General features: G+C 44.0%; 1 protein-coding gene and 1 long non-coding RNA gene across 2 annotated transcripts in view; one reads left to right on the forward strand and one right to left on the reverse strand.

Moving 5' to 3' along the window:
- Window positions 1-21,932, reverse strand: part of KIAA2012 (KIAA2012 ortholog) — a 109,413-nt gene that overhangs the window by 68,069 nt on the left and 19,412 nt on the right. Inside the window, exons 5-12 of the mRNA XM_032480058.1 lie at window positions 19,541-19,683; window positions 18,319-18,502; window positions 17,571-17,713; window positions 15,030-15,198; window positions 12,323-12,475; window positions 9,332-9,468; window positions 8,568-8,598; window positions 6,959-7,069 (exon numbers count right to left, since the gene is read on the reverse strand). Of these exons, the coding sequence (XP_032335949.1) occupies window positions 6,959-7,069; window positions 8,568-8,598; window positions 9,332-9,468; window positions 12,323-12,475; window positions 15,030-15,198; window positions 17,571-17,713; window positions 18,319-18,502; window positions 19,541-19,683 (1,071 nt within the window). The remainder of the gene's footprint in view (window positions 1-6,958; window positions 7,070-8,567; window positions 8,599-9,331; window positions 9,469-12,322; window positions 12,476-15,029; window positions 15,199-17,570; window positions 17,714-18,318; window positions 18,503-19,540; window positions 19,684-21,932) is intronic.
- The window catches only part of LOC116663745, a 101,750-nt gene that overhangs the window by 12,083 nt on the left and 67,735 nt on the right, over window positions 1-21,932 (forward strand). The gene's annotated exons all lie outside the window — the stretch shown is intronic.

Here is a 21,932-nt window from a genome sequence, read left to right on the forward strand (position 1 = left end):
CTCTCTTCTCTGTTTATTCGCTTCTACCAGTTTCTTTAAGGTCAATACAAATGGGGATTCCTCTGCAAAAATCCTTTCTCGTCCGCCAGGTTAGAATTAATCACTCCTTCCCTGCATCGTGGTGTTTAGGCCTCTGTTACAGCACTCACTTCATTCTGTTGTCAGGGAATGTCAGTTATTTGTGAATCTGTTCTCACGTGGGCTGTGAGGTCCTTGAGGGCTGCAGCCACAGGGCCTGGTGTTGAGCCCTGGCAAGTGGGATAAGAAGAACACAATCCCGTGATAGGTAGCCTGGGAATGAAGACGCTCAGCTGCTCAGCAGGCATAATCAATGTGCACAAGGGGGTTAACTCCTTGAGTTTCAGTTTGCTCACCTATGATGTGTGAATGAAAATACTCCCTTCGTAGGATTATTGGGATGGTGGAATGAGATGACAAGTACCTGAGCATGTTTGCTCTTGATTTTATTAACATCCTTCCTTGTCCCTTGGACATGATGGGCAGTCCATCTATTTGATCTAAGGAGTTGGACACAATATAATGGGTCTTCTCTCTTTTAGGTCCAATAATATTTTACACTGGAATTTAACTTATTACTTTACTAGATGTATTGCAAAAATGATCTGATTTGATGGTCAGAAAGCAAATGCAAACTAGCATGGCAGGTATTATTATAGTTGCATTATATTTGTTAAGGAACATGGTTAGCTGCTGTAACAAAGAGACTCTAAAAGGTAAACATTTATTTCTCTTTCGGGTAAGAGTCCAGAGGGAGGTGGGCAGATCAGGGTAACTCTGATCCATGAAGTTATTTGGGTACTGTGGTTCTTTATATCTTACGGCTTCATCATGCCCTGAACTATTACCCTCTTCCACATGGTTGAAGCTACTTCACCACTACAACCAAGTCCAAGGGGAAAGAGGAAGAGGAGGGCAAGTGATTTCCTTGCCAAGGAAATGACTTGGAAGTTGCACATGTTGCTTCTGTTCACATTTCATCAGCCACAACTCAGTCACATGACCATACCTGGCTGCAGGGGAGGCTGGGAAATGTAATTTCTAGCCGGGTAGCCATGTGTTCAGCTAAACCTCAGGGTAGGGGATTCTATTAATAAAAAATAATGGAAAATGGATATTGGAGAACAATTAAAGTCTTTGCTACTCACAGTTTTAATCAATATTTATGGGCAATGTTCTGGGAGCACCTATGGTGTTCTCTGGGATATTCAAAAGTAGAAGATCTATCCACAGGAATTTTAAATCTTGGAGGAGAATCAGAAAGAGTAAAAAAGATAAAGGAAGTGAAGGAGTGCCTAGTGAGAGACCCAGGTAGATAGTAGCCATCATTGTGGGCTGAGGTGGTTAGGTGAGGTGTTACAGTGAAGTCCCCCCTTAGACAAGAGGGACCAGAGGCAGTAAGATTTAATGAGAAGAGCTTTGGCTTAAGTAGGTGCAGGAAGATCTGGGTTTGAGCCTTAGATTTGCCACACAGAAGCTGTGTGACTGAGCAAATCACCATGCCTCTCTGGGCCTCAGCTTCCTTATTCATAACATGAGAATTTTCAAACTGTGGTCTCATAGTTCTAGTGGTTCTTCAGAGACCCCACTCCCAAGAACCATTTTGGGAGAGAAAGAATTAGCTGGGCTGTGAAGAAGTTGGGGGAGGACACAGTCAGACCATCCTCACTTCAACCAGGCAGCTCTGCTTTCATCCATTTTATCTGTAGGTGTCCTCAGAAAGTCATTTGATAAAATTCTTCACTGCCTAAACACTGTTGGAGGTGATGCCTACGTTCCCTCTTGACCCTAGGGTTCTCTGAAACAGAAAAAAATGCAAGGGAGGTAGAAGTCACAGCTTCACAGGCTCTGTAAGAAAAAAATACGAGTACATATGCAAAAAATGAAGAGGAATTATATATTCTTCAACACTTCATATCGACTTTTTCCTTAAAAAAAGAATTTCCAGCAGATTCAGAGAGAACTATTATTTTTGAAGTTTTTCTTCTTTGGAAGGCATGAAGTGGTGATAACATTACATTTTCAGCCAAATTTGAGGTAGGGGTGTCTTTGTACTTGGAGGAATCATGAGAGGTTTTTTGTCAAAGGAAAGGGGACTCCCCAGTGGCTTTGGTGGCTCTCTGTGGGTGGCCATCGGAACACTCCAGAGTGGGCTGCTGATGCTGTGCTGGTCTCCCTACTGTGAGGGGAAGGACCCTCTTCTCTCTGAAGTCCCGACAGGCACAGTTAGCACTGCCTTGGAGTCCTTGTGCCGGACCCAAATTAGCCCCATGCTGAGCCTCGTGGGAATCATCCCTAATTTCTGCAAGGAGAGGAGAGTATATGGGTCAGGAGAATAGAAACCTCCAGGTATTTTCGGAAGAGACGGAGCTACTGAAGAGAACTCAGCACTTACAAAGTTGCTGCAGCAACTGCCTCTTGACACGGTCTTCACGAGCTCGCCTGCCAGCAGTTAGCTGAAGCGCCTCACTTCTGCCCTTCAAATCTTGTGCAGGTGTATATACTTGGCACCACCTAATTTGCTTCCAGCCCCCGAACTGCAAAGGTTATCTGGGAAATGTGGTCTTTAGCCTCCCAGCCTCTGCAGTACAGGAAGGTCCCTGAAGGAAATGCTGGGTGCCAGGCGGCCATATCCAACTATGTTTTCCTTATTCCAACACTTGAGACCTGGTTCGTCCACCAACATGATTGCTTATGGATTATTAACAAACACTGATTGGGCAAAAGGGCCTTATTGCCACTCAGGCTTCCTCCTACTTTCCTCTACTTCTTTTTACTCCAAAATGGAGGGATTGTGGACTCAGTGATTCCGAACTGATGTTTGGAAAGTGAAAACAAGAACAGTCATGAATTACTGAATGGCTGAGATCCTGCTTCAGGATTTAGACAACAGAACTGCCCTATGGGGAGAGTCTCCTTGGGGAGAGTCTCCATGGGAAAGGGTTTTTTTGTTTGTTTGTTTGTTTGTTTGTTTTTAAGTAACATATAGCATTACAGCTGGAAGGAGCCTTAGAAATCATTAGTTTAGCATTTTCCAAAGTGTGTTCCAAAAACTATTTAGATGGACATGATGCTTTGTTAAAAACAAGGAAGGATTCAGGGGTCAAATAGGTTTGGGAAACATTGCATATGCTCATCTTGAGCCGTAATCCACGTCAGAATTGTAGAGCTCTGTGAAGTCCTGCAGTAAGGAATCTGCTTTGCTTTAGCCCACTAGTTTCCAAACTTATTTGGCCTCAGAAACTTTGTTTTTTTTTTTCTTTCTCCAAAATGCCTGGAGTTGGAATTCTATGGGACATACACCGGGAGGATTGGATCTAATCCCAATTCCTCTTTTTCCATATGGAGAACCTGAGTTCCAAAGCAGTGAAATCATTTGCCCATGATCACAGGAATCACAGGTGGTAGTGCTGAGAATAAAACCCAAGACTTCGGGCATTTAATGCAGAGTTCTTGCTTCTTCATCTGACAGATTTCTCTACTTGAAAATCTCCAGGCATTTTCACTAAGGCAACAGCTGCTAAGAGAAAGGCTACTCAAGGAAAATCATACTTTGTCAAATATCCACAACATGGGAGGATCCTTTTACCCATGGGTCCCCACAACCAATTATCACAAATGACAAATCAAGAGGACACAGGGAAAGTCAACCACTTAGCATATGTTTGCCCCCAAATAATCGGTGTTTTGAGACCAGCTAGGATATTCTTGGACGCTTCATCTTTCTGTTTACCAAATTACAGACCTTCAGGAAATGACACCAAGTATATTATCTATTATGAAAACAAATTACCCCCAAATCTGGTGACTTAAAGCAATAAACCTTTATTATATCTCTTTGGGAATTTCTTTGGGAATCTGTGAGTGGCTTAGCTCTGTGATTCTGCATTGAGACTGCAGTTACAATGCCAAGCAGAGATGCAGTCATCTGGAGGTTTCACTGGTACTGGACTGTCTCCTCTTAAGGTAGTCTCAGAAATCACACACTGTCACTTATGTCATATTCTTTCTTTATTATACGTGAGCCACTGTGTCTTGCCCATACTCAAGGGGAAGAGAATTGGGCTCCCCCTTTTGAAGGAATAAGTGTCAAAGAATTTGTAGACATATTTTAAAACCATCACACCAAGAAAGAGTTGTAAGAGAAAGGATGCTAATTAAATGGCCAAAAAACCAAGGCATATTTTGGGGCTAGAAATCCATTTAGGACAAGAACAAGTGTCAACTGGAAACTCTGAAAGAGATAAAGAATTTAAATTTGCATGGGACCTAGAATCCCAAACTGAAGCATTGGCACAGACATCCTTGAATGTCTTGCAATAAAAAACTTCTGAATAGAAAACCTCTGAAAGAAAACTTCTATTGCTGCCACCGTGACTAGGAGAATAGGTGAAGGATTTGAATCAAGGATAAGCAATTTGGAGAGCATAGCCAATGTTTTGACTTTTATCCTTCCAAGTTAATTTTTACTTTCTTAAGCCTTTGAATTTTCTAAGTGTTGCAATATCCCAACATGACCAAGAGGGTCAAATTCCAGCTCAAGTTTTCAAATCTTTTTTTTCCTTCTGAAGGTTTATATTCATTTCTCTATGCTATCTGAAAGCAAGATACCATGATCTAATTGCTTAAGAATTCATTTCCAAATAGATGTTGACAGAGTCTGAAAGTCTCAGAAAGATCAGACAGATCATATTCTCTCCTTTACCCAAGATTTTTTTAAATTAAAAAAACTAACAACTATGACCCCCCCCCCCAAACTTTCCTTTGTGGCACCTGGGGTATTCCATCAATCAACATGTGTTTCTTGGACATATGATAAAGATAAGAGGTTCTCTGGGACTTATAATGTATTTGGGAGTTAAACAGAAAACAGATGCAGATAAATACAATAATCACAAACGTGGGATTGAGAGAGATGAATGGGCTGAGGCTACATTGGGGCAGTTCTGTGAGATAGGTGAACTTATTAAGGACAGTGTCCCATAAAAGATGTGCTTGACCCTGGAATTTAAAACTGTTCTAAATATTTGAGGGCAACATGGGCAAAGGCTGGGAGATAAGAGAAGGAAGATTGAATTTTTGGGCCATTAAACAGATGGTAAAAGGATGGGCTTGAATGTAGTGGGAGGTGAGACAGGAAGAGTAGGGTGGGGATGTTGAGCAAGATGAACAAACAGCTGCAAAGAATTTGGTGTGGTTGGAGCAAATCTTTTGCAGGAGTTGAAAATTTTTTTCAATATACTGCTTCTCAAACAAAACAAAATAAAACAAGCCTTTCAATTAATAGAGACTTTTAGAAAGCTGGACCTGTTGTGTAGGGAGATATGGGTTTAAGGTTCTGCCCTGCCTTCCAGGGCCCTATCCAGTCACCATCAGGACGGGAGGTACACCAGCTGTAGATGGAGGAAAGGCTAGAGAGAGGCCAGTGACCGACCGACTGACTGGCTGGCTGGCTGGCTGCTGGCTGTTTGATGATTCATTTATTCATTTATTCAACAAGCTCACAGTGAATGACTTTAGGTTTGAGAGGCAAGTAGGATTAAATACATTGTTCATGGGACTGGGACAAATGGCAGGCAAGTCTCAATTTATTCAGCCTGAGTTTCATTTCTCTCTCTCTTTCTTTTGTTTGTGTGGAAATTATTGGAAGATTTTGATGAACATTTATTGTGCTCCTGCTCTGTATGTGTCAGGGACTATGCTAAGTGCCAGGGATACCAAAATGACCTAAACATGATACTGGCGATGTGACGACAAACTTAAATATGTAAGCTAAATATTTCCTTTCCTGCTTCTGGCTTTTGCTTTGCCAAAAGGGGACTATTTCTCTTGGAAAAGAGTGGACAAATGTGCAGCAGGTGAACAGCATCATATTTGTGTTCCAGCTGTTGTACCAGCTGTGTCCCACTGACTGGCCTCCACCTGTCTCACTCCTGCTTCCGCCAATTCCAAGCTGAGTTATTTTTATATTCATATCATGAGATGGCCCAGCTGGTGATGGAAGTGCTGTCATGCTGAATTTGGAACCGAATGCATTCTAGTTTCTGGAAACACACGTAGTAGGTGGCTACTTCCACAGCAACAGATACAACATGTAAAGTGCTGCAGTAGTCAGGGAACTTCTCAGTTGCTGATGGAGGAGTGGGATCCTCTGATTTCAGATGCATGAGGAATCTTGGACACAGGAAAAGACTGACCCAAAGTCATCTGACAACACAGAGGACAAGCCAGGGCTGCTCAAATCTCTTGACTCCAAATCCATGCTCTTTTTATTAAGGCAGTCATGACATAACCCACCAAATGAGTGCAGATTTCAATCTCCCCAGTCAGGAGGCCTGCTGGCTGGACAACTCATGCATACACATGATGGTTCCTGGGTGGTTGACACTCATCACCCTCTGACTTCATTTTTTTTCCCCCTTTGCAAGATGGTTATTGCTCAGAGCCAGCATCTCTTTTCCAAAAAGTGAACATGCCAGAAGGGTTTTTGGAAACTGCCTTGATATCTGTCAGGAGCCAGATGATTCGCAGCAATGAACCAATGCACATAACAAGGGTACCTGATTGGATTACCAATTAGCCACCTCCACCTCTGGAGGGCGGTTGGGAAGAAGAGAAAAGGCAATGTTTAGTTTGGGCAAATACCAAAAGGGTTTTATCATCCTCATCAAGGCATCAGCACGGCACATTAGGCCTACTCCAAAGCTATTCCACGGGAACGTCTCTCTCCAGATGCTCCAGCAAGAGCAAACTTGTTATGCAAACATTGGGTTATTGTGTCTGAGCTGCAGAAGCACCTCTGTCTGTGTCAGCGAGAGGGGAGAAACTGGCTGACTTGCGTCTGTTTTTAATGATGTCTCTGCTGCTGGGAAGTTTGGAAGCTGCAGGTAAAAATCTCCCCCCTGTGAAAATGAGGCTGACCTGGGATGTATCATCTTACCTTCAGCTGGCAGAAGCTCCTCGGTTTGGGTCAGCCCTGGGAGGGACAGGCAGATGTTTTCCCCATCTGGACCCAGCAAGAAGTGTCCCAGCGTGGGGTCTCTGGAATTTTCTTGAAAAGAAGCACAAGCATGGGCAGTGTTAGCACCAGTGAAGGGGAGGGAGGCTGAACCTGGACTGCGCTCCCCGAATCCCCCTCGGGCAGGTGCATGTGCTTATGTGCTTGCCTGGGTGCAAGGTCAGCCCCATTCCTGGGATTCAGCAGAGCAGGGCCATTGTTTAGGCCCCTCACCTGGAATCCATGTGGGATGAACCGGATGGGGCTGCCACTAGCCTATGTCATGCCTTTTGTGAGGGTCTGGAAAAGGGGGATCCTCTGGTCTCAGGCAGCCCTACAGGGCCGAGGTGAGGCAGGTGAGGGGCACCTTGTGCGGAGGAAAGGGAGTCCAGTCCTCCAGGTGTGTGCAGCTCAGCCCCTGTGTGCAGGGCTCAGTGATTCTAGCCTCTGCTTCCTGCTCTGTCACATGCTGCTGTGCGGTACCCTGCAGCACAGCCGTGCCCTATGCAGATGCTGGGACTGCTTAGTGATTCTAGGGCGCTCAGGCCAAGGAGGAGAAGGAAGCAGTATTTCCCTGAGTTACTTAGAAAGATTGAAAGTGTTTCTGTAACTTTATCTTCCCTATTTCCAAGGCAAAATGTCAGGAGTAGAGTTGGCCATCAGCGATAGTGGACACTTACAAGTACGTAAACACATACACAGAGGCACGGCACACACACAGAAACACAGACTTACACATGTTTACACTGAGGCATGCACACATATGCATATACGCACTCATGAGGCATGCACACACATGCACTCATAGGCATACAAACACATACGTACCCTCAGACACACATATGCCTTCATACACACACTGATTTACATACACTCAGCCTGCACACTTGAGGCTTCGGGCTGCATTCTTGTCATAGTTATGGCCCTGGCATTCATTCTAATCAGATTCTTTTTATAAAGATGTCCAAAGTAGGGTGTGTGTGTCTGCGTGTCTGTGCATCTAGTGTCATTTGTCCTGGGCTTTGCAACCTCCTAGGAATACCCTTGGCGCTAATATGACTGTACCTAAAGTTTGATTCATTTGCTCAAAGTTAAGAGGGCATCATTCTCACAAAAGTATAACAGGGAGGGGAAGCGGGGGGATTGTAAAAGGAAGATTCCATCTTGAAATAGTCGGTAAGTTTCTTTGGAGGGAGGGAGGGAGAGAGAGATAGAGAATTTGATTTTGACCATTTCAGCCTTAAACAGAGACGCTACAAACACATAATGTAGTTACTGATCCAGGTATTGAATTGACACTTACAAGGCTTCAAATATACATGCTCGGGTTGAGGCAGGGGGAGAGGGAGGCATCTGTCTCTGAGCAAGCATGAGATGAAATGAAAGATGTGGTATCTGTTGTCTTCCTGGTGGCCCTCAGTTGCCACATTCCTCTCAGAGTGTGAGTTTCTCATGGCCCTGAGTGTGATTCTGCTGTTATCAGAGATACTTTCCGTACACTGTCTGGTACCCAAGCACACACCATCTCCTTCATCTGGAGAAAGCCGCCCACCCTCTGATGAGGGAGAAGCAGCCATTGGGCTGTGCTTTCTAGAAAATGGTTTGTTGGTCTCCAGCATGGCACCTCCCTAAGGGATTTTCAGGGGTAATTTGGACTCTAAGCAATTTTTGCTTTATGTGCTGCCTTTAAATCAAAGCCTCCATGGAAACTGTTACCGCACTGTCTTGGTTTCCTCCTGGACTGTTGGCTCTTAGGGAGAAGAACTCCGAGTGGGGCTAAGTCATGGAGGGTGTGGCCCTGCCTCCTTCACCTTTCAGAAATTCAGAGTCCTTCTCCCTCTGTGAACATGCCTCAGACTCTGCCCTGGACCGGAGGGTGACACCTCCCCAGGGACTCTTCCTGTTGGCAGGGTCCCCAGGCTCCCTTGCCCCGGGGGAGGGTCACGGCTTAGTTTTGAGAATGCCAGGCTAAACCGAGTAGCGAGTCTCCCTGGTGAGTGCAGGGAGCTGTGTCATCTCATGCTGCTGCCAGGAGTGAGGAAAGCACAGAACAGCTTGGCAGTGCGTGTTGGTGCAGAAAACCCTGAACACATGTACTGACTCTTGAGGAATATGCGTGGCTAACACTAATCCCACTGACATCGTTGGAAACATTGCCGATTTCCCCTTTTCAGTGGGTGGCTTTCAGACAGCTTACGTGTGGCCCTGGAAGATGAATAAATTGAGCCCAGAGCCACAGACAAGCCAAAGGTGTGCATCCACGCACCCCAGGAATGATTACCTTGTCCTTCTGCTGAGAATGTCCCCCCAGCCCATTCTCACATTGGAGGGGCCCGTGGGGCTGCTGCGGCCTGATGTCCTGGGGCTGTCCAGACCCCTGTGGCTCTCTGGACTTTTTCTTCCTTTAAGCAGGGACAGTGGTGGGGTCCCATTCTGGCCTGAGGCATTATTCTCTTCAAAAGCAAAAGGAGACAAAGCATGAGTGAGAATCTGGATCAGTAAGGAAGAGAAGGAACATCTTTTCTAACTTTGTTGTTGGCTCCTGGTGTTTAGGATAGTTTATGCCCCTCATTCTCAAGTCTGTCTCTCTTTTTCACCACTTCTAAGGGGCAAGTATCTGCCACAGCCAAGGTAGGATTACTCTTGACTAGAGTAGTGGCTGTTGGTTGGGGAACCTCCAAGAACTGGGAGGAACTGAACAGTGGTTGTTGTTATTCTCATCTTATTGATGGGCTCCTGAGATAGAAGAAAGACTAAGGCTGCAAGGTCCTTCCAGCTCTCAGTCCCAAGGCTCTCACTAGGGAGACCCCAGCTTTAGAGCTCATTGGACTATTGGGTACAGATTCCAACCACAAAGCAATTTTTCTAAGCAGAAATAACAATCACATGGCTCCTCAGGGTGGTAAAGTACAAAGCAGCCCCCTCCAGATGGTAGTTAGAGGGTAATGGGGGGGGGGGATGATAATGCCCCAGAAAGCACATCCTGCCCTCCACCTCTGTTCTTTCTCTCACTCTTTCTCCAAATCAGCAGGGACTGCTCTAGTGAGGGCGAAACCCAGTAATCTGTGATTGAGACCTTGTCTTAATCTCAGAGAACGTGATCTTTATTTCATGTTCAACACATTCTTGCTGTTTGTTTAAAAGCTGCCTTCACACACAGTCTCAAAGTATCACAAGCTACTTCTTTACAAAGGGAAAAGGTGTCTTTACAATGGGGAAATCTAGCAGACACCTCTTTAACCAAATAATGAAATTTAACATCACTTATAAAGCAAATAATAACACATAGAATAAATCTAAAGAGATGTTTTGTGTCCCTTAATGTAACAGCGAGAAGGATACAACATCACCTACATTCTAGTTTTGCCAGAAATGTTGGATCTGAATCTAATCACGAGGAAACAGACAAATCTAAATTGAAGATAATTCTGTAAAGCAACTAGCCCATCCTCTTTACAAATGTCAATGTCATGAAAAGTGAGACTGGGGAAGTGTCCTAGATGAAAAGATTCTAAAGAGATGTGACAACTAAATACAATGTATGATTCTGAATCGAATCTTGGATTGATTGGGAAAAAAACAGCTATGAGGAACATTATTGGTATAATTAGAGACATTTGAATATGGGTTATATATGAGGAAATAGTGTTACATCCAAGTTAATTTTCTTGAGTGTGATCGTTGTACTGTGGTTATGAGGGAGAAGAGCCTTGCTTTTGGGAGATCTGTGCTGATCAGGGATGAAATGTACAAAGTCTGCAGTTTAGTCTCAGATGGTTCAGCAATGAAATAAAATATGTATGTGTGTATGTGCATATGTAAAATCTGGCTTCACTTTTATGATATTAGAAGTGAAACAATCCAGGGCTAAGCAAGTAAATGGGTCTGGGCAACTTCTGGGGCAATGGGACAGTCCCACTTACTAGCTTTAAACGCCCTTGCCCCAGGGACCCCTGTGTGAGAAAGACTGGCATGCAAATCTTACCTCTTTGGACTTTTTTTTTTTAAATGCGTCTATTACCAGGCTGAGTCACATACTGGACTAACTAACATACTGAACTAACCAAAATATCAGGGACTTCTTAGACCAGCTTTTCCCTGGAGGAACACCTCGGGGACACAGCAGCTCAAAACGAGTGGAGGGCAGTGTGAGGTGATCAGCACCAAAAATGACACTCACTGGGGTTGTCATCCCTTCCAGTGGCTCAGGCTGTGCCCTCAACACTGTGGTGCACAGACGGAAAGCTGCTTTCTTACCTGTCTGCACACAGAGTGGCCCTTGTGCATACTTGGATTTTTTTTAAAAAGGAAACTTCAAAGTCTTTAGGAACATTAACTGTCACTTAAGGGATAGAGTAAACAAGCCCTGCTTCACTAATCAAAGGACGTTCTCAAAACTGAAATGTCTCAAGAATGCCCTGATCTGGGTTCATTGTTTTGTTCATTTATTCCAAGAGGCAGTGTAGTATAATGGGGATGACACACAGGTTCCGGCACCAGAAGTCCTCAGCTCCAATCCCAGAGAGGCCACTTGTTGTCGTGTGACCTCAGATAAGTTACTCTTCTCCCAGGGTCTCAGATTTCTGATCTACGAAATGAGGGTAAGACTGTCGTGAGGTCTAAATGAGACACGATGTGTTAAAAACCGAGGACAGTGCCTGGCACAGGGGAAGAACTCCTTAAATATTAATGGCCATCCTTCTATTTCTGACTACCACTAGTCAGAGATCACCTAACATTTGTGATACTGTCATCTTGCCTTTGGGGAAGGAGGTTCAATTTTCTGAAAATGAAGGGCTTTCTAAATATGGACCATTATTTCCAACCTATCAACACATAAAGATAAATACACTTTGATGCACTCACGTGTATAATTTTTAATGTCCATATGATGTTTTGAAAATATGGAGTAAGCACTTTTATTGATAGCATAAACTTTTAATGAATAAATGTATATTCCCAAGTAAATTAGAAATGAAATTACATTGGTTAAAAACATTAAATAAACTATAAAGCATGCAGCAAATATTTAGCAAGTTTGGTGCTGTTTTATATTTGCAACCTGAAAACATTAGTAGGGGGATGATTCAGTGAGTAAGTGATTTGTGAGCTAAGACACCAAGTTGGTTTTACTGCAGCACTTTGGGTAAGGCAGCTGCTGCCTGAACAGAAGCCATCTTCATGTGACTGGGGAGGAGCTACCTCCCTTATAGCTTCCTTTTTTGTGGCTGAGGATCCTCATGTGTCTTGCCTTGTTCCCCTTTGGAGTGAGAGTCCTGTGGGATGCCAGAGGGAAAGAATAGCTACCTTGAGGCGAGAGTGTGTCCCTGCCTGTGTCCACTGGGAGATGCACTGTTAATTGCCTTGGCCATTTTAGGGACGCATGCTTCAGGGGAGGCCTCCGTAATAAAGGCCTGGACTCTTCATCTGTTTCAGGTGCTGACTCAGGGTGTGGAGCACCTAGGAGACAAAGAGAAAGCCAAGTTATAGTAGACATACTTGCCAGCTGTCTCTTCTTTTCGGGGACCCATCTCTCTCTCGCTCATACCATGTGGTTTGGGTGGTTCATTCCCTGGCTCCCAGGGATGGGCGTGTGACTGAAGCCTGGCCAATGAGAGCACCTCATTGCCTTAGCCATGGTGATTGGGTCTAGGGTGGCCACAATGCCCAAGCCTGGCCAGTCAAAGGTAATTCTGGTACTTTATGCAAGAGCTTTTAAGAGGCATATCCTTTCTACTGGGATTAACAGGTAGGAGATTATCACAGGATTGCAGGAGGCCATCTTTACCACCACATGAGGACAACCTGCTTTGAGATGAAAGGCTAACAGAGCTGAGAGACTTAGACAAATAGTGTCCAGACGTTTTCTGAGGCAAGGATCCAGACGAACCTGGAACTGGCTGATCCTTGCCCTACCCAATTCCATGAGCTAATACTTTTTTTTTTTTTTTTTTGCTTTAGAGAACTTGAGTTAGGCTTCAAACTCTTGTTACTGAACGAGCCCTCACTGATACACAAAGGAAGGAAGAAATCAATGGATTCACTTTTTCTAAACTTTATTCCTAATTTTCATTTAGCAGTGTGTTGGCAAGCTCAGTGGATCTAATAGTTTTAAGAATCTGGTTCATGATGGCCTGGTGACATTCCTTAACAGGGTCATCAAGGAAGATAATCAGGATTTAAATGAATCCTGCTAACAGTCCTATCTTTGTATGCATTAAACATGTCTTTTTATTCTACTGTTTTGACATCTGGGACTTTACTGACCCTGGGGAGACTGTTCCTCCCAGGGTCAGCCAATTCTTAGAGACAGTAAAGGACCACCTGGGAAAGGGCTATTTCATATAGAAACCGACCAATCTAGAACCCCCATCTCCCCGCAGCCCTCACCATGACTTCCTTTATCCAGCTCCTAACACTCCCAGGCCACTATCCCCAGGGTCAGTATCAGAAATTAATTACCTTAGTGCTAGGTACCAGAAAACCAGGGACAGCCTGGATGCACAGAGCCTGCCTGAACTGTTCAAACTAGCCAATCCCAAATCTGCTTAGCTTGCTTACTCTGTCTTGCCCATTCCTTCCCGCAAAAAATGCAATAAAGACTCTTGCCCGTTCCCCACCCCTCAGCCCTTCTGCCTCCTAACTGACCCTGGTTCTTCTCCATGTGGTCCTGTGGGGCATGGCATGTCCCCTCCTCTTGGGAACTGTGAGTAACAGGCTATCTTTTCAATGGCTATCTTTTCCTGATCTGTTGGCCTCATCATACCTGAATAATTTTTAAAAAAGCCCTATGTTTAAAAATACTGTGTGTTTTTTAAAGGAGCTAAGTAATTTTTTTTGAAAGGTAAAATCTATGTACAGTGAAATGTGTAAATCTTAAGTGTACCATTCAATGAGTTCTGACAAATTGTATATATCTATGCAGCTAACCAAGACTCAGAACACTTACATCACCACAGAAAGTTCCCTTATGCCCCCATCCATTGACTGGTCTTTTAAGCACAACAGTTAGATATTCTTCTTCACAGTGAGAATTCCAAAGAGCCGTAGAATAAAAATTGAGAAATGAGTGGCAGTTTCTGCTGAAGTTTCTGGAAAGCTCAGAACTAGGACTCTTTAAAAATTAGAGTCAGCTTTTTAGACAGTTGCCTTTTGCCTCAGGCTGCCCAGAGAAGTCCCAGGGACAAGAATGTGTCTTAGACTAGGGTGTTGTGGAATGACTTGGGAAAGTCAGAAAGAATTTCTCCTTGTGGTACGGGGTGAGTCGAGCAGTCACTCAGAAAGCCTCTTTCAAAAAGCCTTTCTAAGTAGATCCCAGCTGGAACTGAGCTCTCCTTTACCCACACTCTCTTAGCACTTTGAGTAGAAGCACAGAATCTCTGGCCTGACAGAAATTGTAGAAATCACCTGATGGTAATAATAATGCTGCCTAATTCAAAATCAGGAAAATGGCTCTTCAGACAAACTTTTATCTTTCTTTTCTAAAACGAAGATCCAAAGATCAAAATATCCTTTTTTATCTTGGCTACCAGGTAACTCATCCAAATCCAGTGCTTACCTAAAGCAATGAATTCATCCCAGATGTCTGATAACATCTGTTTCTCTATTCTATTTAACCGGCTTTTTAACTTTTTCAATTTCAACTTTAGTTGTCCTGTTTGTATATTGTATTTTTATTTGTTGTAAGCTGCCTGAAAGTTCTGCACCTTTATAACATCTGCAGTGCATTGGACTTATTTATGGGTATAATAAGTCCATTTCCTTTAACAGTTTAGCAAAATGCTCTGCTTGATGAAGGGCTCAATAAGTATTTAAAAAAACTGAGTTGAATGTGACCAGAAGAGACCTACTTCTAGATTTATCCTTTTTCTTTCTTTGAAAAAAATTCTCTCAAGGTGGTGACCCTGGAGAGGATCAGCCGTGATTTAGGAGAGGGTTGCATTAGCGGGACCCACACCCGAGTCCTTCCTGGCCTGCCTGGATTCTGTCAGGAGACCCATTCACAGGGACCTACCTCTTCTTCGTGCTTTTCCTTTTGAGGGGTGTTGGGTGTGGAAATGAATCTCCACAGGGAAGATGAAGAGCTCTTCTGGGGGCTCCTTGGCTTTAAGGTGACTCCTCGGGGGGTCCAGGGCGCTGGGTGGTTCTTCTGAGATAGGAGGTAATTGCACAGCTTTTGGTGCCTGGAGAAAATTTAAAAACAAACAACCCCCAATATGGCAGGTATCTAAATCCTTCTGCCTGCAGGGGACAAATGACATTGTATCTTATCAGGTGTGATTTCACTACTTCTGTACCCAAGGTTGAGAAATAAAGCTGACCAACCTGGGAGCTGGTTAACTCACTGGAGTGGGGGGAACTTGGTTATTTCCCCATTAACCAGCCTCTGATTCCTCTGAGAAGTACAAGTGTGATAAATGCAAGAGCCTTTGTGAGGAAATACAGTCTTTCTTTCTCTTGCAGTTGGGAAAACTGAGCTGGACTGAAACAACAGAGCTGAGATTTCCATGTCTGGAGAGGGAAAAATCTTGGCTTGTGTCTTTATGGGAAAAAAGGAAGGCTCAGACTATGGCCTGTGGTAACCTTTTAGGTAAGAAAGGGTGGAAAACAGGAGTACACGTTTGTATTTGCTTACCTCATGTGGTCTCTCTAAGCCTCGATTTCTCCCTCTATAAAGTGGAGGGAATCATGCTACCCACCTCATAAGGCTGCCGTGAGGATTGGATGAGCAAATTATATATGGTAACAATAGTGTTTGGAACTAGGCTTATTTATATGATATTTCTTTGAGAGAGGAGTCTTCTCTTACTAGGGTTTAATATCTAATCTTACCACTAGCAGAATACCTAGGTGTCTCCAGCATTATGAACAGAGCTAAAAAAGAATCACTGTGTGTCAGAATCAGCCACAATTTTAGCCCAGTTTTTTAATATCCCCAACCCCCCAAAACGTGTGTGTGTGTGTGTGTGTGTGTGTATACACACAGAGAGAGAGAGAGATGCTAGGAGCAGTACTTAGAGCCTCCTGTTTCCAATTATTCAGAAGTTGCTGAAAATTTCTTCTTTTAGTTTGCAGCTTTTAACATATGAACTTGGCTCTATGAAATGTATATGTGTGCTGGGTTTCAGGGAGTTCAATTTCACAGGCAGAAAAATAAAAACGTTTCTCACTTTTTCGTGTTCAAAAAGAAAAAGATCAGAAACACACACAAGCATCTTACGTGTTTAGAGTTGAATGAGGAAGGAAATTCAACCAAATAAATTCAGGGTAATATGTATAATTTCGAGACATTAAGAAAATGATTAACCCAACACATGCACATAGGATCTTTATGTTCCTGGAGACCTTCACTGTCCAGGTGCCAGCTGCCCACCAACTGCCCTTTTCTGAATACTGACCTTGTGTATTTTGTTTGACAAGGTTTGCATTGGGAAATCTATGTGGAAACTCAAATGGTTTATGTGACATTTTGCTGACAAGCTAAGCCTTAATTTCGCTATTGTAATTAAAATTTTACAGAGTTTTAGCATAGTGGAAATATTGCTTTTCTCTGCTAAGTCATATGCATGGGTTGAGGAAAGGGATTCCTGTCCTCTGAGCCTGGCTTGATTCCAGGCTGACCTGGGTGTGAGACTGAGGGCTTTTCTTAGGCCTGAGTGACCCTGCCAGGTCAGGCCTGCTGTTTAATCTGGGTCCAAAGGAACCTGGGAAAACTGAGGCCCTTCTGGTGTAGATGGAAAGGTTTATTTAGATCAGCTTAGATACAGGAAATCAGAGAAAATCCTGAACAGATAGAAAATGACCTCCCTCCTTGTTACTGGGACCGCCTGGTATGCCCCTGGTTCCTCAGGGCCACTTCAGGTGGCAGAATCCCCACCATGAACTAACATTGCTGTAGTTCCCAATCGGATACATGCTATTGTCACAGAAATGCATTATCTCCTTTAATCCTTCCCTCAGCCCTGTGAGGTTGGCATTAATATCCGTGCATACAGAGGAGCTCACTGCAGCTCAGAGTGGTGAGCCAACTGCTCAAGTCACACAGCTCCATGGGGCAGAGGCAGAACCAGGCCAGGGACAGCTAAGGATCTCTCTAAGGAAGGTGTACCTGACTTCTGAAGGGACTGATAAACCTGCAAAATTTATCCTACATTTTCAGAGATGACAGACCCTCAATTAAGCAAAACCATTGCTGGGTCCCAGCATTTTGAGTTTGAAGTGGGTCAATTGCTTACAAACTCAAATTCTGTCCTTACACGTTTACAGAGAACCCTCACCTCTTAACAGAACAAAAGATTCTGTTACCACCAGGGAGTGTGGTAACAACATCACATGCTTTAAGGTAGAATCTGGGGCAGCACAAATTCCTTGTAAATTTAGTGTATTTAGTAAGTTACTAAATTTTCACCATTTAGTAAATTACAATAGCTTTAGTCCAGCTCCACATGGTGAGCTCAGAAGCAAGTAAGGCCAGTTCTCTGAGACATCCCTTTGAGTCATCTTATTCCTAGATTGAGATTAGTTGTTTAAGTGCAAGTGCACACACACACACAACCTTTTTCTTCTTCACTTCCCCAGGTGTGTTTTTTTCTGAATTAGTAGCAGATGCTACAGGAGGGAAGAGACATCTTTCAGCAGGAGGCTCCTGGGACAAATGGCTGCTTCTGCCCTGGTGGAGTTTCATATTCTCTTGTTTGTCTATAGAAACAGGATGGAAATGAGAACTTATTAGTTGCAGGTGTGGGGATGGACAGTTGACTTTCTATTTTTATCACTTTTGGGTTGATGGGAAGAGAGGCAAGGAGAGTGCTGGGGCACCCAGACAGCCATGGCTTTGACTGAGGCAGCTTCAGGGAACCCTGATCTCATTATCTGGGTTGGGTTCTCGCTAGGTGAGTCAGGTGATGGAGAGAATGATAACAATCATAATAACTATTCTGATGTATTAAGTGCTAAGGAACAAAAATTGTGCAAAGTATTTTCTATGCATTCACTCAATCCCCATAATAGCCCTATGGAGGTATTATTATTATTATTCCCATTCTACAGATGAGGAAACAGAGCCTCAGTAAGACTGAGTAACTTGCCCAGGATCACAGTTAGTAAGTAGGGGTAATTTGACCGTGGGCAATCTGATTGCAGAATGTGTGCAGTTGAGGACCATTCTCATTCCCACCTCCAGCTGGACTTCGGTGCTTATTTTCTAAGGTGACTGGCACAAGGAAGTGACACTTGGTGTGCCTCCATGTTCTCTGCAGGATCAGGTTTACCCAGATTAACAAGCAAGACAATCGACTTCTTACCGCTGAGACCTGCCTTCTTACTGAGGAAGGTGCCTCCATAGAATGTAATGTGGGATTTGTCACTCAGGAGCCAAGAAGGATGGATGTGGGCATGCCCAAGGTCCCTCCTGGGGGGTTGCTGGGTTTTTTCATTGTGGCTTGCCTTTGAAGTGTCTATATGGCGGTGATTCTCTGTTGACGTGGCCTAGGGAACAACAGATACACAGTCCTATAAACAGGCTTTATAAAGGAACAGAGCAGGTTTCTTTAACAGTCAGACCTGGTGGCTAGACTTGTGGTTCCAAGGATGAAATCTCCTTTACAGCCTTGGAAGAAAAACATGGTTATAATGGCAAGATCTCTAGTGCTAAAACGTTTTATTATTGGTGATAGAAAGAATGGCATTTAAGCATGCCTTATATATAGTGCTTTCTTGCAAAAAAAATTAAAAATCAAAATGAAGCTCTAGTATTATTGTCTTTATATCCATCATAAAATGTCTCTCCCCTTCTACTGTGTGGCATTTATCTTCTCCCCCTTTCCTGTCTCATTGGCATATGACCTTCTTGTAAGTCATACATGTTTATTCAAGATAGGAGCATGTGCTATCTGTGCTTCTCTGCACCACTGTCATTTTGTGCATACACACACACACACACACACACACGCCTTAGAGTTTAGAAAGCATTTTTACATTTTAACTCCTTCAGTCCTTGTGAGGTATGTATGGTAACAGCTCCGTTTTACAGAAAAGGTGATTCAGGCTCAAAGTTAGTTAAGTTTCTTGGACAGGCTCACTATAGCTAACAAGATGCAGGAGTCAAACCAAGGCTTTTTCAACTCTAAGGCCATAAGTTCTTTTTCGTAAAGAAGATTAGAGCTGGCTAGATGGTATGTAGGGAGGATCTGTGGTTGAGTAAGTTTGGAAAACCATGAGTTAATTAAACCAGCAACTTAACCTATAGACCTTCTCAAAATGGTCCTCGTTCAAATGTGCACTGTGATTCTCTGGGATGAGAACGTGGTGTGCAGCATTTTCCAAATGTATTTGGCCATGAAACCCTTTTTTCCTTCATAGAGCATCTAGCACTGCTAGGATTCTGCAGGTGACACTTTGGGAAACAGTGGTCAACAGGCTCAAAGTACTCTTCTCTGGAGGACCCCAAGAAATGGTGACAGGAGGGAGCATCACCTCTGAAGTCCAGAAGAACAATAACAGAAGGGACCCCATTAGAAATGGTACCTCTGCCTGGATTTCATCTTCCTGCCAAGGCTGCTTCCTGAGTGGCTGCAAGCGAGTCCCCTGATTGCCATGATCCTTGGCTATAGAGCCCTGGTCCACATGTCCAGCAGCCCCAGCTTCCCCTTCATCCAGGCCCTGCTGACCTGCAAAAGTGAACAGTGGGTCAGCTTCGTAAGCTCAGAGATAGGCATAGTGCTATTAGCTGCTTCCAAACTGCCTCCCTTCTTGCTTTTCTGAGTCTTGATCAAGGCCCTTGTTCCTCCACACTCCTTAATTCTGTATTTCTGCTAGTGCCTCCACAGAAGTGGCAGCCAGGTCAGTGGAACAGAACTGCCCTGGGAATTGAGAGGCTCAAGGTTGAGTCTTCATTTCTTGGACTCAGATTCCTTGTCTGTAAAATTGCCCTTACTTCCTTGCAGAGTTATCTGGAGCTCAAATAAGATCATGAATGTGACAGTCCTCTGTGAACTGTGTGGGGCTGAGAAATAACAGAGGTGTGATGATGGTGGGGTGAACTGCAGTTGTCACTGAGATGCTCAGTCTGAAGAACTGGATTTTCTGGGCTGTCTGCTGTGCTGGTTGTTTACTTGTGGAAAAACTCAGCTGAATGCACTGCGGTGGACGGCTGCTTAGCAGTCTGCACTTACCCTGTCTGTGCAACCCTCAGGAAGGATCTGAGTCAACAGATGACTCCAGCATAGTTAACAAATCTTTCGTCAATGGTTTAAAGGGTCCTGCAGCTATTTTCATCACTTACTCAAGGTAGATTTATTGCTGAAACAGTCTGGCAAACCTTCCTTGTTTGGAGCTGCTTTAGCAACACCTCCACTCTCTGCTTGCAGCTCCGTGGAACAATGTGGGGTTGTCTTTCAACCGGGGCTCTGGAAGCCTTCGGGGGCTCTGTGTATGCTGGAGCACTGGACTTCTGGAGGCTCCCAGGAAGCCTCGTCTTCCCCTCTCTGTTCCCTTACTCTCATCATTCCCTGCTTCATTCTTATCCTTGGTGTCACTGGATCAAGAGCCAAGTGCCCACTTGCAGGGCTACTCCCTTCCTCCAGTTCCCCTTCCTCTGCTCAATGGCTCCTTAAGGCTACTTTGGGTCTGAGCTGATGCTGACAGTGTTGGTGAAGCAGATGTAGATTCAGGCTTAGGTTCAGGGGGTCTGCTCAGATTTTGGTGGCCCAGAGGACCCCTCGGCCCAGGGCCACATTAGTCCTGCCCCGAAGAAGACCTCAACTATATGATGTGGCACTAAAGACCTTTTTGTGTATTCTAGAATGATCCTTTGGGGTCAGACCAAAGGAGACATCCTTCCCGGTCAGATTCACCTGGGAGCTGAATGCATTTCTGAGGGTAGAGGAAGTGAAACTCTGGCCAAATGGCTATTCATCTGCTGAGTGATCTTATATGGAAGACTGTCTAAGTTGGGTCAGGGATGCTGTGGGTGGGGGGTATAGAGAAGTATTCTTCCCTTTGGCAGTATCATAGTGATACTGAGTATATGCCTCAATCTATGAGAGGGAAACCGAGATTTTTCTTAGTAAACATCATCTCTGGCTCATCTGTTTATGCTTAATAGAAACAGGTCTACCAGCAAGGTATTGCAAGTTTCACTTGTTGAGAGGAGACCACAAAACTTTGTCTCTCTATATTTCAAATATGGATTCAGATTATACAAATAATGTGAATTGGGATAGTAATTTAGAGCTCTCAGCGAGCTTTTTTACCTCTGGTCTCTCCTGTGATTTTTTACAACAACCCAGAAAGGGTCGAATGCAAATACCATTACTCCCATTTTATAGATGAGCAAACTAAGGATGCAGGGAGCATAAGTGACTTGGCCAACATCACACTGTTGAGGATCTGGGATTTGCAGCCAGGACTTTTGCTACTTCCCCCAATACAGTGTCTGGTAAGGTTAGGGAGGCTAAGAGGAGATAAAGTTAAAACCAATAAAACCATCAGTCAGAGTTCAAGTTGTAGCCTCTGAGCTATACCAATTGATTTTTGGTCCCTGTGATAATAGGCAGTTGGGCACTGCAATTAATAATTATGCTTTAAAAACACAAGCTAGGAATGTCTGTAACTAACATTTATTGCACACTTATGTGTCAGACACTGCGTTACCCTGTTTACCTCCCCTATCCAAGCTTATGAGGTAAAAGTGGGTATGGTCATCTCTATTTTATAAATGAGGAAACTGAGGCCCAGAGAGGTCACATAGCTTGGAATCTGGTGCAAATGGCCACACGGTTAATCACTGTTCTATATTGGCTCTGTGTCTGCCTGATTGTGACAACTTCTTAGGGAAGTCACTTGATCCCTTAGCTGTGCAGGGTTGATCTACTCCCAGAATGGAAGTACTGCAGCCCAGTGTCCAGTGTTTTTAGAT

The sequence above is a fragment of the Camelus ferus genome, chromosome 5 (genome assembly GCF_009834535.1).
Source record: "Camelus ferus isolate YT-003-E chromosome 5, BCGSAC_Cfer_1.0, whole genome shotgun sequence".
NCBI classification, from domain to species: domain Eukaryota; kingdom Metazoa; phylum Chordata; class Mammalia; order Artiodactyla; family Camelidae; genus Camelus; species Camelus ferus.